The sequence below is a fragment of the Pan troglodytes genome, chromosome 16, assembly GCF_028858775.2.
Source record: "Pan troglodytes isolate AG18354 chromosome 16, NHGRI_mPanTro3-v2.0_pri, whole genome shotgun sequence".
Classification (NCBI taxonomy): Eukaryota; Metazoa; Chordata; class Mammalia; order Primates; family Hominidae; genus Pan; species Pan troglodytes.
In genome coordinates, this window is record NC_072414.2 from 33,914,280 (window position 1) to 33,930,693 (window position 16,414).

Genomic DNA, 16,414 nt, shown 5'->3' on the forward strand with positions numbered 1-16,414 from the left:
GGCGGAGCTGAACACATCACACCTACGTGAAACAATTTTCTGCAAACCATTCCCGTGGAGAGGCTGATCTTTTCCCCAAACCACAAGCTCACACTCAATATCCATTTTTCCAAAACAGCCACCCCCTAGATTCTCAGGTGAGGCTAACAGAGGGATTCAAAATTTGCACACTGTTCGCTCCCTGTGTGTAAAGTGACAGCCTTTCCACAGCTCCCAGGCCTCCTGACATGACAGCAGAGGCCAGGCACGGGAGCCACAGAGCAAGCCACCGTGAGATGTGCTGACGTCACCACATGGCATACAAGCGGGCAAAGCGAGGAGCCCAGGATGGCTGAAAAAGAGAGGATGAGGAGCAGCAGGCGGAGGCGGAGGGAGAGCTTTGGCTGGGGCACCTCAAGAGTGGGCAGCTGGGGTTTTGGGTGCACAGCTGGACTGCTCCCTGAAAGACAGTGTCCAGGGGTGAGGGGCAGGCAAGAGAACAGAAAGGAGCATTGAGACCCTGTGGTGCCACGCTCATGCTGCGAGGTGACAACTGCATACGAATGCATTCGTACGAAGTTATGCTGGGATCAGAAAAAATCCTAATGGTGTTCTAGCAATCATGCCTCACGCTTCTGCTCTGAGAAAGGGAGGCGCACGGCAAACGTACTTGCTGTGTGTATAACAGCAGTGCAGTGGTAGTCGTAGCCTAGTAGTGAAGAACCTGGGCTCTGCAGTCAGCACTGCCAAGTTCATGTCCTGACCCCATCAACTCACAGCCGTGGGACTGGGCAAGGTATGTCGTGTGACTCCTCTGCGCCCAGTCTCCTCCTTTATAAGCAGAGGCTCACAGCCCTACCTGTAAGGTTGCGGTGAGCCTGGAGTTAATGTGCACGGAAAGTGCTTCGAATGGTGCCTGACACCCAGTAAGGGGGCCCTGGCCGGCCCAGCTTATTGAAATGCTTCCAAGCACAGATTTGCTGTCCCAAGATGGATTTCCTACTCCTTCCTGGGGAGATTAACACAAGGAGGATCTGTGCCTTGCCCTCTACATTTCACGTAAAATATGCAGACACATGCTGGTTCAACCCAGGAGCCTCACATGGCCCTCACCCGAGGGTGACCTGATAAATGTTGTCTTCTGAAGTAAGAGAAGAAGACGGAGCAACGGAAGATCCTAGGCTGCCCCTCAACTCCATATCCTCTCCACGTCTAAGGAAGGGCCAGGGGTAGCAGAGATGGGGGATAAAGTAATGGTCCAGGCTATGAGGTCTCAGGCAAGCTGCTAGGAGTCCTGCCACACAGTAAAAGGAGAGAGCAAAGCCAGGCACCATGACTCTCGCCTGTAATCCCAGTACTTTGGAGGCTGAGTGGGGACGATCTCTTGAACCCAGGAGTTCAAGACCAGCCTGGGCACCATAATGAGACTTCGTCTCTACAAAAAATAAAATTAGCCGGGCATGGTGGCATGCGCTTGTAGTCCCAGCTACTCAGGAGGCTGAGGTGGGAAGATGGCTTGAGCCCAGGAGGTCGGAGCTGCAGTGAGCTTTGATGGTGCCAGTGCACTACAGCCTGTGCAACAGAGTGAGACCCTGTCTCAGATAAATACATACTTACATACATATCTACAGAAGGAGGGGGCAAGGTTACTTAAAATTTCCCCCAAACACTAAAATTCCAATTAAATGACCAGCATTTTAAAAACTAGACTTTTAGAAGAACCAGACAGTACCTTAATACTGATTTTGATTTCTCAACAAAACAGTAATATCTGTAGTAGTTATAATAATAATAAAATAGCACAAACATTTCCTCACCTCTTACTGGGTGTCAGGCACAGTTCGAAGTACTTTCCATGCACATTAACTCCAGCCTTACTGCAGCCTTACAGGTAGGGCTGTGAGCCTCTGCATTTAGAGGAGGAGACTGGGCACAGAGCAGACACATGCCATAACATGCTGAGAAGTGATGGAGCTGGGACATGAACTTGGCAGTGCTGACTGCAGAGCCCAGGTTCTTCACTCCTGGGCTACTATCACCACGGCACACACTGGAACCACTGCTGTGTGGCATATCACATGCAGGGCAACATCCTAAAACAAAGGGGTGACGTGCCACAGCCCTGGTACTTGCCCCTAAAGAGGCTTCCTTGTGTGGTTTGCTCTCTACCTAGTGGTGTGGAGTGTCTGTCAGGGTGGGGAACAGGAGGTAGGAGATTTAGGCTCCAGACGTCTCCCTTACTCATTCTGAGACCTTGACCTTGCACAGGTCTCTAAACCTCTCTGAGCAATTCTACCAGGCCTGCGGACTTCCAGGTTTGCCATTAGGTTCAAATAAACCTAAGCTTACAGCGGAGAGAGTATAGAATTGTTTCAAAGTACTTCTTTTCACCCCAGCCCACTTTATTGATGAGGGTAAAACCAGAGAGATAATATAACTTCCTAAATTTGCACAGTAAATAGAACACAACCCACAAAAAAGACTTTGACAACTGAACTGTAATAATTCTTATTATATGGTCCTACCACAAATGGCTGATCTTATCTTCCAGTGCCTAGGAAGAACTAGGAACTGAATTTCACATCCAGATTACAGCAAAGCCCCTGGTTGCCCTATTAGATTGAAACTAATTACCACTTTTAAAGGTTAAAGATTATTTAAGACTGCCAATTTCATATGGTTCAACCTAAATATGTACTTTTATAAATCCCCTCCTGACTGCCACAGGGGAAAGCCCAGTGCAATGGCCCAGCCAGGAAGGTCTGCCTGACCCCAGGGAGAAAGGCATTTCTGGAATGTCAGGACCAGAAATGTACAGGCAGCTGCTAGTCAAGAACAATGGTTTAGGCCAGGCGCGGTGGCTCATGCCTGTAATCCCAGCACTTTGGGAGGCCAAGGCAGGTGGATCACGAGGTCAGGAGTTCAAATCAGCCTGGCCAACACAGTGAAACCCTGTCTCTACTAAAAATACAAAAATTAGCCGGGTGTGGTGGTGAGCACCTGTAATCACAGCTACTCGGGAGGCTGAGGCAGAGAATTGCTTGAACCCGGGAGGCAGAGTTTGCAGTGAGCCAAGATTGCGCCACTGCACTCCAGCATAGGTGATGGAGCAAGACTCCGCCTCCAAAAAAAAAAACACGATGGTTTAGTGACCAGGGAACTACCACCCAGGGAACCACCACAAATCTTTTTTATTATTGTTATTTTTTTAGAGACAAGGTCTCTCGCTATGTTGCCCAGGTTGGTCTCAAACTCCTGAGCTCAAGTGATCGGCCTGCCTCGGCCTCCCAAAGTGCTGGGATTATAGGTGTGAGCCACTGTGGCTGGCCAACAAATCTTGAGGTTAAAGAATAATGGGGAAAGCTTCAGCAAGTTTATTATAGATAAATGAACCACAATACACATGCACAAGACAACCCAGTTATTCCCTCAGATTAAAAAAAAATTATTTTGCTGGTGAATCAAGAGTCATTCTTGGCAAGAGCCTGTTTTCCTTAATTTCTGCAGCTAAATTGGCTGGGGGAAGCCGCATGTGCTTGGACTGATGCTGTGAACTTTAGTAAGTCAGTTTTTAAAAATTCCCAGTGGTACACAGTGACTATCAAATATTCAAAACTTGGCTAGGCACAGTGTCTCATGCCTGTAATCCCAGCACTCTGGGAGGCCAAGGCGGGTAGACTGCTTGGGCCCAGGAGTTCAAGACCAGCCTGGCCAATATGGCAAAACCCTGTCTTTACAAAAAATACAAAAATTAGCTGGGCATGGTGACACACGCCTGTCGTCCCAGCAATCGGGAAGCTGAGGTGGGAGGATTGCTGGAGCAGAAGTTGAGGCTGCAGTGAGCTGTGATCGTGCCTCCGCGCTCCAGCCTGGGCAACAGAGTGAGACTATATATATATATATATATATATATATATATATATATATACACACACACACACATACACACACACATACATATACATAAATTTGGCCAGGCATGGTGGCTCATGCCTGTAATCCCAGCACTTTGGGAGGCCGAGGCAGGTGGATCACCTGAGGTCAGGAATTCAAGACCAGCCTCGCCAACATGGTGAAACCTCATCTCTACTAAAAATACAAAAAGTAGCTGGGCATGGAGGTGGGCACCTGTAATCCCAGCTACTCGGGAGGCTGAGAGAGGAGAATCACTTCAACCCGGGAGGCAGAGGTTACAGTGAGCCAAGACTGCGCCGCTGCACTCCAGCCTGGGCGACAGAGCAAGACTCCATCTAAAAAAAAAAATAAATAAATAAAATAAAATCAAAACTCAAAAGCTAAACTGAGTGAAGCCTCGCTTAATTACAAACACAGAAGTAACAAATGGAGTAGAAGGTCAATAATACACCTGTGTATTTTATGATGGGGGAATCACCATTCAAGCATAACACAGTGGTTGTTTATCATCACCATCATCAGGCCCAGCTAAAATGACTGAGCCCTGGAAGGGCTGTTCACATTCCTTCAGCTCAAAGGGAAGTTTCAAAATTTCAATTCCCAGGGCCAGTGATTCAAGTTATTTTTTAGAAAGAAACAGAGGCAATGAGGAAGTACATGAGATTAAGAATTTCTTCTGTGGAAGATAACAATTTAAAATAATACTAGATCCTAGACAAAAAATGTCTATAGCTATCTGAATTTGAAAATATACACATTACCATTTTTTAGAAAAGGAGACTGAGGAATAACATAACATCTTATTCAAAAGCAGACTGCAAGGGGAAATGTCAGACCCCAATGCCTCGCACTTCCCTGGCGTCTCAGAGGATCCAATGCTCTGGGTGCCCTTGGCTGTCTCCTCCTCTGTGAGGGGCAACTGCCTCCTGATAGCAACCTCTGGAATGTCAACAAGCACCTCCCCAGAGCTGCTCCCAGATGGGCCACTGAGGAATTCGTCGTGAGCACAGCAGTCTGCTAGAGTTTCAGAATGTCTCACTAAAGCCATTTCCATAGACCTCTGTGTGTTCTAAACTCCTTTTATTGTTCAAGTATGGAATTTCTCTAATATAAACCTTTTTAGGAATTTATCTTCATTTCTCAGAAATGCACCATAGACCCCCTTGTCGCTCCTTAGAAGCCAGCCTGGGAGGCTGTGACTCGGGCTTTGCTGGTTTGCTTAATGGTGGAGGGTGATACCCCTCCAGGTATCACCTGGTACTTAACTCTTTTAAAGATGCCCCTGGGGGCAGATGCCCAAGCCAGCACTCCTTAAGGAGAAGGCCAGGTAATAACGATCTGTCACAGGGAGATTTTGGTGTGGCTGCTTGGGAGAGAAAGTTCTCCGCAGAAAACAAGCAATTTTCTTTACTAGGTGTTACATTTTGACCTAGTTCCCAGAGAAGTATGCTATGTGAAAAGAGGTTTGCCTCTAGTACTAACCCTGTGCTGTTCCCAGACGGAAGCTATAATTATGTACACATATTTGAACGCCCTAACTAATTGACTCTTTCTTAAATAACTGCTGTGTGATGCAGTGGCACTGTCCTGTGGATACTACTTAATGAGGCTGTTTACTCTTAAGTAGCTATGAGTTTACATGAGGCATGTCCCTTACACGTGAGCCTGACACACACTTGGCTAGAAGGACAGAAACTCCTCTTGGCCGATGCTGAGCAGAGGCATAGGGTGCGGGACAGGGGAGAAGGGGAACACTGGATTCCAATCCCCTCTCTGCCTCTTCCTGATGGCCTCTCCCTGATGGCCTCTCCCTGAGCAAGTCATGTCTTTGCTTTCTGCCTTCTCATTTGTAGATGGGCAACAGTATTGTCTGTGTTATCAACCCCAAAAGAATAATGTACATGAAATTATGTAAGTGATGACTTGGGACATAATCACCGTCATCTTCATCATCATTACTGGAGGGCTACATTAGGAACAGCCTTACGAGTTAAATAGGGGGCACTGGGCAGTGATTCCCAGTCCAAACATCATACTATTCGTCAGCTGGCCTGGGTTCCAATCCCAGCACTGATCTCACTGGTGGAGTGACCCCCAGAAATTAAAGTAACCTCTTTATGCCTTGATTCCTCCCCCTCCATTGAGGATAACAGTAGCATCATGTCACAGGGGTTCTGTGAGGATTTAAAGCTAATACACAAGTCTAGAACAGAATCTGACACATAAATGCCATATAATTATTTGCTATTATTTTTCTATATGTTATTCTGAATTCAGTTGACACTTGCTTTTATTATAAGGCATGGATTATTTTCAGCAAGTTTTAAATTCTGAGACACGAGCTTTGCCATTCAAAATCATTCCTAAAAATTTCTTTTCTGTACTCATCTGTCATGTGCTTGGGATTTGAGAAGAAAAAAGCATTTTTTTTTTTTGTTAGGAAAGTAAATCATTTGCCAAAATAAAACAAGCCAATAACCACTCTTCCTGGTTTCTCCCTTGTGAATTCAGACTTCAGAAAGTGGGAATTTGAAAAAACTGGCAGCTTATTTCATTAAGCCTTTGTTGGGCAAAAAGAGCCCCAGACAAAGGGCAGTGGCAATGAAACCAGAGGACCCCAGGGAAGCCTTCCACAGAGACAGATCCTGTGCCTTGAACCTTCTGGGGCCTCCTGTTCTGGTCTACTTCCCCTCCACCCTGGGCCACTCTGTCCTGAGAGATCTGGAGAGTTGACCCTCTGTGGTTCTCCCGCCCAGGGCTTAACCCCCTCTCCCACAATGAGACACTCTGGTGCCAACCAAGTCAGCTCTGGAGTTGAAGAGTAAACTCCTCCTAGAAAAGTCAGCCCTGCAGGTTGGAAAAAAATCACCTGGACAGTGTTCCTATCACCATCAGTAATAAGATGGAACTCCTCTGGGACTCCTTCCACATCACCTGCAGGTTTCTGTTCATCCCACTGCCAAGTTCCCTGGTTGCTTTCTTTGATTTGCAATAGGATCATCAAAAAGCCCCTAATGGAGAGTTCAGCTCCCCGGAGAGTTCCATCTTCCACAGAAGGCACCTGCGGAGGGGCCTGGGTGGCCCTCAGCCGAGCCAGTGCACAGCATCCAGCACATCATTCATTCCACAGGCCATGTGAATGGTGCCCCTGGAGCTGCGCGATGAGGCACTTCGGCCTTTGGGAGGACAGCAGCCAGCTGGGAGGATCCGTTCCTATTTTTAAAAACTTCTAGAAAGGAGATGTGGACTGTCAGCTCTAATGCTACTTCCTCTCCCTAAAGAGGCTCGGATGACCCTCCCTAGCTCTGTGCCTCCTACAACCCACTCCCCCAAATCAGCCACACGAAAGCTAGACCCAGGAAAGAGGGAAATAGATGGGTGGGAGAGAGATGATAGGAAACAAGAGAAAAGCATTACACAAAGGCAAGGGGTAGCAAATAGGAGGTGCAGGAGGGAGGAAGGAAGGCAGATCCAGTGGGAAAGGGCAGAGTTGTAGCCAGGGGTACCAGCTGGCCTGTCTTCCCCACGCCAGCAGCCCTCAGTTCCACTGGGAACTCTAATGAAAGGTTATGGGAGGAGTACAAATAAAACACATCTCCAAGTGAGGCAGAACCTCAGTGATCCCACAACTTTACATCTATAAAATAATGACCACGTAGGCTGGGTGTGGTGGCTCACATCTGTAATCCCAGCACTTTGGGAAGGCGAGGCGGGTGGATCACCTGAGGTCAGGAGTTTGAGACCAGCTTGGCCAACATGGTGAAACCCTGTCTGTACTAAAAATACGAAAATTAGCTGGGTGTGGTGGTGGGTGCCTGTAATCCCAGCTACTTGGGAGGCTGAGGCAGGAGAATTGCTTGAACCTGGGAGGCGGAGGTTGCAGTGAGCGGAGATCATGCCACTGCACTCCAGCCTGGGAGACAGAATGAGACTCTATCTTCCCCCCGCAAAAACAAAACAAAACAAAACAAAAAAACAACCACGTAAGAAAATCAGCTTTTCATGTTTTTCACTCTGTTTCCCTGGCCCTGCTCTGATGAATAAGGAAACAGCTCAAAGCTGGGAGTGAGAAGCAAAAGGGACAGCCAGGGAGGTGAGGGGTCCTGTTCTGGAGTCAGTGGGTAAAACCCGAGTGTCCGGTGAAGGTTAGGGGTCCTCTGGGCTAAGCTCTCTGACTGCAGAAGCCCAGCGCACCATGCCTGAGAGGTGTCTGTCTAACCAGTGCTTAACATTGCCAGTGACGAGGAGCTCACTGCCTCATGAGGCAGCCTAATCCATTTCTGTGCAGCTCAAATTATTAGAAATTTGTTCCTTATACTGTAAGCATTTTTATTTTTTAACTTTTAAAATTTTTTGCAGAGACAGGGTCTCACTTCGTTGTCCAAGCTGGTCTCAAACTCCTGGCTTCGAACAATCCTTTTGCCTCAGCCTCCCAAAGTGCTGGATTACAAGCACGAGCCACATACCTGGCCCTGTGCAGCCTTATAATGTCCAATCCTGGGCCTTAGCTCTGCCCTCTCAAGTTACCCAGAATAGGCATAAATGATTATTTCCTATGATAGTCTTTCAAATATCTTAATATGATAAACATATTTTGTATGACTTCTAGAGCAGAGATTCTTTGTTCTTCTGTTTTTGAACCTTTATATGTAACTGGCAGTAATTCAAAGAAAAGGTTTAAACAGCCTGACTGAAGATGGCAGCTTGCTGGTCCTTACCGATTCAGGAAAGCGTTTCCAAAGCGACTGAGCTTTCTAAACGGCTTTTTGGGGTCCACGACTAAAGCATTCCCTGGGGTGCTGCCCTCAGTCTCTCCATACATCACGGCGATGAAGGAGTCTGTGGTGGGCTCCGGACCAATCCTCATGCCTGGGAAATCCTGCTCCAGTAGGTATCTGGGAGAGGGAAGAAGAAGAGAAAGCTTAGCATCTTATCACAAAGTAAGAGGCCAGAAAGCTGCCTGGGATTACCAATTTTTTTACATAATCATTTAAAAACGTAGAAACATAACCCCCAAGAAAAGCACGCAATCCTCCTCTGCATTTCTGTTGATGCAACAGACGCTACCCCAAGGGAAGTGTACCGTGCTGGCTCCTGGGCATCCTGGAAGCTCTGCTCAGGCTCAGCTCCCTTAGGGGAGCCTCCCTGACCTGCATGTGGGGACACCTCTTTTGTGGTCCCTGGGCACCCTGTGCCTGCTGCCAGCGTGGTGCTCAGCATGTGTACTACAATTACTTGTTTATGGGCCCTGCAAGGTGTCTGAGCTGATGAGGGCAGACTCATGTCCCAACCATGCCAGGAGGATGATCTTCGCCTTATAAGCCTTGAAGGGGCTCAAGGGAAAAAACCTGCACAGCCTTCTGCAGCTCCCCATTCCTGCAACTAACAATCTATTTGGTCCTAAACTACTTCTTTGTTTCTAAAAAGTTTTGACTGATTCTAATGTAAGCCCACAATCTGTGACTATTTCCAGGGAAAGAGAGAAAGTGCTGAATTCTATCAAATGCCAAATACAATTTTTCCATCTTTAAAAGAATGAGAAATTAAGCCACCATTTAGACCTATGTTTTCTATGTAAATAAAACTGAAAAAAAAAATTTTTTTTTTGAGACTGGGTCTTGCTCTGTTGCCCAGGCTGGCTGGAGTGCAGTGGTGCAATCTCGGCTCACTGCTGCCTCGACCTCCTGGGCTCCAACAATCCTCCTGCCTCAGCCTCCCAAGTAGCTGGGACTACAGACACATGCCACCATGCCTAGCTAATTTTTTGTAGAAACAGGGTTTCACCATGTTGCCCAGGCTGGTCTTGAATGCCTGGGCTCAAGCTATCCCCTCACCTTGGCCTCCCAAAGTACTGGGATTACAGGCATGAGCCACCGCAACTGGCCTAAAACTGAAATTGTTTAGCAAACTTAACGGGCTATATTCTAAACCTTTAATTGATGTCATTGCTAGTTTTCACTTCATCCAAAGTTTCTACGTTTCTGTGAAGTTGTGGCACCCCAGAATAGATACACCATTAAAATATGTCTCCTAAATTTACAGTAAATCTATCTGATGATATCTTTTATCTCTAAATTTAGAGAAAAAAATCTGCTAATAGCACACGGCATTTACTGAGTGCTTGCTATATTCCTGATATGGCGCTGAGCCTTCTATATTGTTTCACTTCATGCTCTGAGGTGGATGATGACATTACCCTCGTTTTATTTACAGGTGGGAAAACTGGGGCATCAGAGAGGCCAAGCGGCTTGCCCAAGGTCACACAGTGGACGTTCGAGTGGAAATGGAATGCAAGCATTCAGACTCCAGAACTTGCACTGTCTTCAGAAATGGCCTTAAGTTAGTGGTTTGCTCAGGGGTGAAGAGCAAAGCAAAGTTCAGGGCCTCATCCCAGGGTGTGTCACTTGGCATGAGGGACGAGGACCCCCATTTCCTCTCAGCTGAGGGGAAGAGCTCTCCACAACGTCCCCCTGCACGGTCCTCTGGCTACCCTGACAACAAGGGCCAGCTCTCCCTACTCTCCCTGGAGTAAAGCTGGGCTCAGGAGGTGCTACCGTTTCAAAATGTGTTCAGCTTTAATTTTTAAAATATCTTCAAGAGTTTCTCCATCAAAACCTTTGTATCCCTAGTAGCCTAGAAATGTTCGTGTTGATCAATTCTTACACATTCCACACAAATCTGAGAAATGCTGGTAAAAGTTACTGTGAGGGATGCCCACTCTGTGAAACTCCAGCCTCTATGGAGTGGATGCAGAGCGTGTGGACTCCATATACCCATGGGAATGTGGAATTTAGGTTTTACAGCCCCTCTGGGATCTCAAGGGTGAAGACATTCAGCAGCGAGGCTGGAATTCAAAGCCAGATCACACTCTTGCCTCCACTCACGTCCAGTTTGATTTTTACGCCCTGTGGCCTGGATGGGGCTATGTCTGGAGGCTGGTAGGAGAGACTGAGGGAGGGGAGACTGCTGGGGAGGGAGGGGCTTGGGAGAACAGCAGCCAGTGTCGCCCAGCTCCCCGCAGCACACACAGTTCGCAATTCACGAAAATGTGAGGTGCGGGAGTGGGTTTGAAGCTTGACAGGCACTTTGCTCCAGAATCAGTGCTAACAGCAATGGTGGGCTGGCCAAGATGGCCTACAAAAGGTCACACACACTGATTAAAGGGATGAACCAGACGAGAACTGCAGCGTGTGCTTTTTGGGGAAGAGCTCGGTGTGGAGCTCCACCTTGGGTGGCTCGCGGCAACACGGCCCCTTCTCGGCACCTTCACCAAGCCTGGCCAGGAGGAGGCCCTCCAGATTCCGGGCCAGGGAGGTGAGCATACGGATATCGTAGTTAAGCAGTGAGTCCCCAGCTGGACAATCACTCACACAGCACAGGTGTTGAAGTCAGACAGCACTGTCAAGGAGTGCCTGAATTACTTTCTGATGTTTCATTCCTGTACAAGTACAGCAAATCCCACTACTTTTGAAATAACAGGGGTTTCAAGGAAAAATATAAATGAAAAAATTGTTTAAAGAAGAGCAGATGTTTCCTACATTCAAGTTTATATTGCAATCGAAGCCAGAGTTTTCTAAGTAGCGACCCTACCGGACAGACCTTTAACAATAAATTATTTTTAAAGTGTGCTTCAAATGTGAAATAATTTGAAGTCAAAGGTGTCCCCCTTTGACTGTGACCTTGGTAAATCAATCTCTGGATCTCAGACACAGAGGAAGAACTAGAATTAGGAAGAATTACTGTATTATAAAGCTTGCTTGCATTATCAATTTGTTTGGTGATACTTTCACAGATAATACAAAGTTAACATTCAATGTTCAATTTCACTATCAAAGAAATACCAGTAAAGACAGAGCATATTAACAAATTTTTGAAAACTCGGAATCATCAATGCTGGCAAGGGTCCTGTGAGATAAACACCCTTATATATGTTGGTGGGGGAATAAGTTGGTCTAACTTCACTAAAAAGCAATTTGACACCATGTGTTAGAAGCCTTTAAAATGGGGGTCTTGCTGGGAGCGGTGGCTCGTGCCTGTAATTCCAGCATTTTGGGAGGCCGCAGTGGGAGGATCGCTTGGCCTAGGAGTTCGAGACTAGCCTGGGCAACATGGAGAAACCCCATCTCTACAAAACATACAAAAATTAGCCAGGTGTGGTGGTGTGCATCTGTAGTCCCAGCTACTTAAGATGCTGAGGTGGGACGGTCGCTTGAGCCCAGGGAGGTTGAAGCTGCAGTGAGCTGTGACCATGTCACTGCACTCCAGCCTAGGTGACAGAGTGAGACCCTGTCTCTAAATAAATAAAGAAAAAATAAACTCAAATGGGGATTTTGCAGAGTTGACCTCTAACAGCTCGTGCTGGTGTTATTTGAGGGCCCGTTTCCTCTCCTCTCTTGGGCTGTCATTTCCTGCAGGGCATGGTCTATATACTCAGTACTTTAGAAACCTGGAGTCTGGTAGGAATGATTTGATTCAGCCTCTTATCTTTACAAGCGACAAGACTGAGGGTTAGTGCAGGAACATGGCTTGTTGCTGGTCAAACTCACAGGGTGGCCATGCAGGATCCAGAACCTGCAGCCCCTTTCTCCTGGCCCCAGACTTCTGCTCTTACACCAGGCACAGCACCATCACCCTGGGGTCCCACACTGCCCCCAGCTCCCTGGTGCTCTAAGCAGGACCTGGCAGATCCCTGACTTTACATATGACACTCTAAGCTGATTGCCCTGAAGAAGATTTTTCACTGGGGGACTGCAGAAACTCAGATTCATTTATGTTACACTGCTGCGTAGACAGGTACATGTCAGTGCAGTGAGGGAACTCGGAACAACCAAGACACCAAGTATCTGACATGGGAAAAGGGAGAATGAAGTGATGGATCCACACATAGCAAGCTGGAAGGGAAGAGTCTGAGCTGATGCTGAGGTGCAATGTGCATAAATGGGTCAATCACACAGCCACACAGGATAGACAGCCTGATCAACTGTGTTAGACATTTCTCACGGTGGGAGTGCCTCAGAGGCTTTCCCAAAGCTACGAGTTTCAGGGACTCTAGTATTATCTGCAATAACAACAATTCAAAGGAACAAGAGGACACAGGAAGACCACCGTGATTCAGAGCTGATTAGCCCCTCCACAGGCATCCTGTGCTTTGGAGACTTGATTTTTGTCCTTGGCTCCACTTTGCTCCCCCTTTCCTGTGTTCTCGGAGAGGCCTGCCAATTCCAGCAATGATTGCTCCAAGGTTCTCGAGCCAAGCCAGCCACATAAAAAGGTATGGACATTTGGATTCCAAGCAGCTGGGCGGAAGGGATGGTGGGGTGGATGGGAGACCTGACATCCCCTTGTCCTGGTCCGATGAGGTCCCCAGTTCAGACTCATCCAAGTGGCTCTGGGGCACCCCGGTTGCCAGCATTCAGTCCAAGCTCACAGAGCTACTTTGATGCAAGAGTATATATGGATGGTGTCTTCTTTTTTTCATTGCTTAGGCTAGAATTTTTTTTTTCACTTCATAGAAGCGAATGTCATTTATGACAAGGGGAAGAAAAAAAACTCTCAAGATATTGAAAACAGAGATACTCTCAATATGTCCAAGCACCATCTTCTCAACGATGAGCTTAAGAATGAATAAAAACCAAACAAATCTAAGTGGCACATTATTCAAACAAATGCTGGAGTAGTGGGCAAAGCATTACACTTTAAATAAATATACCTAATGTTTGAGGACTCGTTATGTGCTAAAGTCTTTACATGAATAGTCTCATTTCATCCTAACTACCTTATGGGCAGGTACTATTTCTATCCCTATTTTACAGATGAGGAAACTAAGGCTCAAATGGGTTAAGCGGTTTATTAAGATGAAGGATTTCTTACTAGTCTTATGAGGACACCACCCACCCTAAATCAGAGCCTGAGAGGCCGACGGGTTCCACTGGGAATGTTTACAGGAACGTGTCCTGTGAATCATAACAAATACACAAATGTAAGATTTTAAAAATAATACGGCACATATATTTTGAGTGTTGTATGAGCATTATTTTAAAATTATCTAGCCAAATCTAAAGAAATGGTTTGTGTGGGCTGGGCGTGGTGGCTCACGCCTGTAATCCCAGAACTTTGGGAGGCTGAGACGGGCGGATCACGAGGTCAGGAGATCGAGACCATCCTGGCTAACACGGTGAAACCCCGTCTCTACTAAAAATACAAAAATAAAATTAGCCAGGCATGGTGGCGGGCGCCTGTAGTCCCAGCTACTCGGGAGGCTGAGGCAGGAGAATGGTGTGAACCCGGGAGGCTGAGCTTGCAGTGAGCTGAGATCGCGCCACTGCACTCCAGCCTGGGTGACAGAGCAAGACTTTGTCTCAAAAAAAAAAAAAAAAAAAAAAGAAATGGTTTGTGTGATGATAAACGAGATCTTAAAATATGTTCGTGCATACCTTGGCATCTGTGCATGGAGTCTGGGGGTTCAATTCATTGCTATTGCCTGAAACATTTTAAAAATAAGTTTTGGAAAGTTTCATGTAATATATTTTTCTTCAGAATACTTACTTGATCCACTATTTCACTAGGAGAGGGATGAAAAGGAAGAGTTACTACTTCTACTCTGATTTGATTTGAGCCTGGAAAGATGTTTTAAGACCAGTTTCTGGCCGGGCACGGTGGCTCACACCTGTAATCCCAGCACTTTGAGAGGCCGAGGTGGATGGATCATGTGAGGTCAGGAGTTCAAGGCCACCCTGTGGCAAACACGATGAAACCCCGTCTCTACTAAAAGCACAAAAATTAGCCAGGCATGGTGGTGCGCACCTGTAATCCCAGCTACTCGGGAGGATGAGGCAGGAGAATTGCTTGAACCTGGGAGGCGGAGGTTGCAGTGAGCCAAAATTGCACCACTGCATTCCAGACTGGGTGAGACTCCATCTCAAAAAAAAAAAAAAAAGAGCAGTTTCTATTGTTTAATCTATCCTTGTGTTTCACACCAGGAAAAGTAAGTGGGAGAATCAAGCATTTATTACTTCCAAAGTCTTACAAGATAGCCCAAGATATATAAATATTTCCTAGCAAAACAGTATGACCTGCACTATCACTGCTTCTAGATACTAACAAATGACAGGTTACTCTGAAACCGTACTGTACAGTTTATAATGCATTTCACACATTCAGCTTATTTCATCCTCACTGCCATGGGAGCAGGTATTTTTATTCCTAGTTTATAGAGGAGAAAACTGCTTATGTCAAGTTAAATAGCTTACAGGAGACCACATTAATACCGGGTAATGACTACTTTTAACATTTTGATGTATTTCCATCCCATCATTTTTCAGTAAATGTAATTTTCCTTTATAAAATTGAGATTAAAGTTAAACAATTTTGCATCTTGATTTTTTACCATTAGTTTTTCCTCATACCATTAAAAATTCTTTGAAAACATGATTTTTAATGGCTGCATACTATTCTAAGTTGAATATGTATCAATTTATTTTGTCATTTCCTGTTAGGCATTTAAATAGCTTTCTATTTTTTGCTGTTATAAATAATGCTGAGATAAACATCCCTGAACAAACATCTCATCTACTTAAAAAAGTCTCCTTTGAATTACTGAAAAACTAAGTTAGGCTGATCTTCACTTACTTTTTTTTTTTTTTTTTTGAGATGGAGTCTTGCTTTGTCACCCAGGCTGGAGTGCAGTGGCATGATCTCAGCTCACTGCAACCTCTGCCTCCTGGGTTCAAGTGATTCTCCTGCCTCAGCCTCCCAAGTAGCTGGGATTACAGGCGTCCGCCACACACTGGGCTAATTTTTGTATTTTTGGTAGAGACGGGGTTTTACCATGTTGTCCAGGCTGGTCTCAAACTCCTGACCTCAGGTGATCTGCCCGCCTCAGCCTTCCAAAATGCTGGGATTAGAGGTGTGAGCCACCGCACCAGCCTCACTTACATTTTAAATGTGAAAACTAAGTTTTATTTTCATTTTTCCTTTAGTTAAATCATTGACATGTTATCACCAGGACTGTTTGTTCAGATGATGTCACCTTTGAAACTGCTGTGCCTACTAAGGGAATGGACATTAGGTCATTGAACCAATAAACTGGAATTTGCTGGGTAAAACTTTTCGCATCTCAGGCTATTTTTCCAGCTATGGATGGGATTTATACTCCTCAGGGCTGAGATGTGCTTGAAAGCACACTGCTCTCTACCCACTGCCATTACCTGTAAGTTGCTCCACTCCACCTTCCATGCTGTTTTGGGAGGAGGGTGAAAGAAAGGGAGGGGAAGTTCACTAGAATCAAATCAGTTTCTTACAGTTCTATTTGTTCTTCCAGTCTTTGAGTCACGCAATGACTATTTATTGAGTGTTTTTGATGTTGTAACTTGTAATTTAGGAGTATGACAACAGACTTTAGGTTGTAAACTCTTTGATCTGGGAGTACTGTAAATCGTCATGAGGAGGTTATGGAACACAGCATATCCCAAAGTTACTTGACTATGGAACCCTTTTATTTTCTTTGAACACTTACGAATGA

The 16,414-nt window shown here is 46.0% G+C and overlaps 1 protein-coding gene across 1 annotated transcript in view; it reads right to left on the bottom strand.

Moving 5' to 3' along the window:
- Positions 1–16,414, bottom strand: part of EHD4 (EH domain containing 4) — a 75,417-nt gene that overhangs the window by 47,839 nt on the left and 11,164 nt on the right. Inside the window, exon 2 of the mRNA XM_510639.9 lies at positions 8,613–8,789. Within this exon, the coding sequence (XP_510639.2) occupies positions 8,613–8,789 (177 nt within the window). The remainder of the gene's footprint in view (positions 1–8,612; positions 8,790–16,414) is intronic.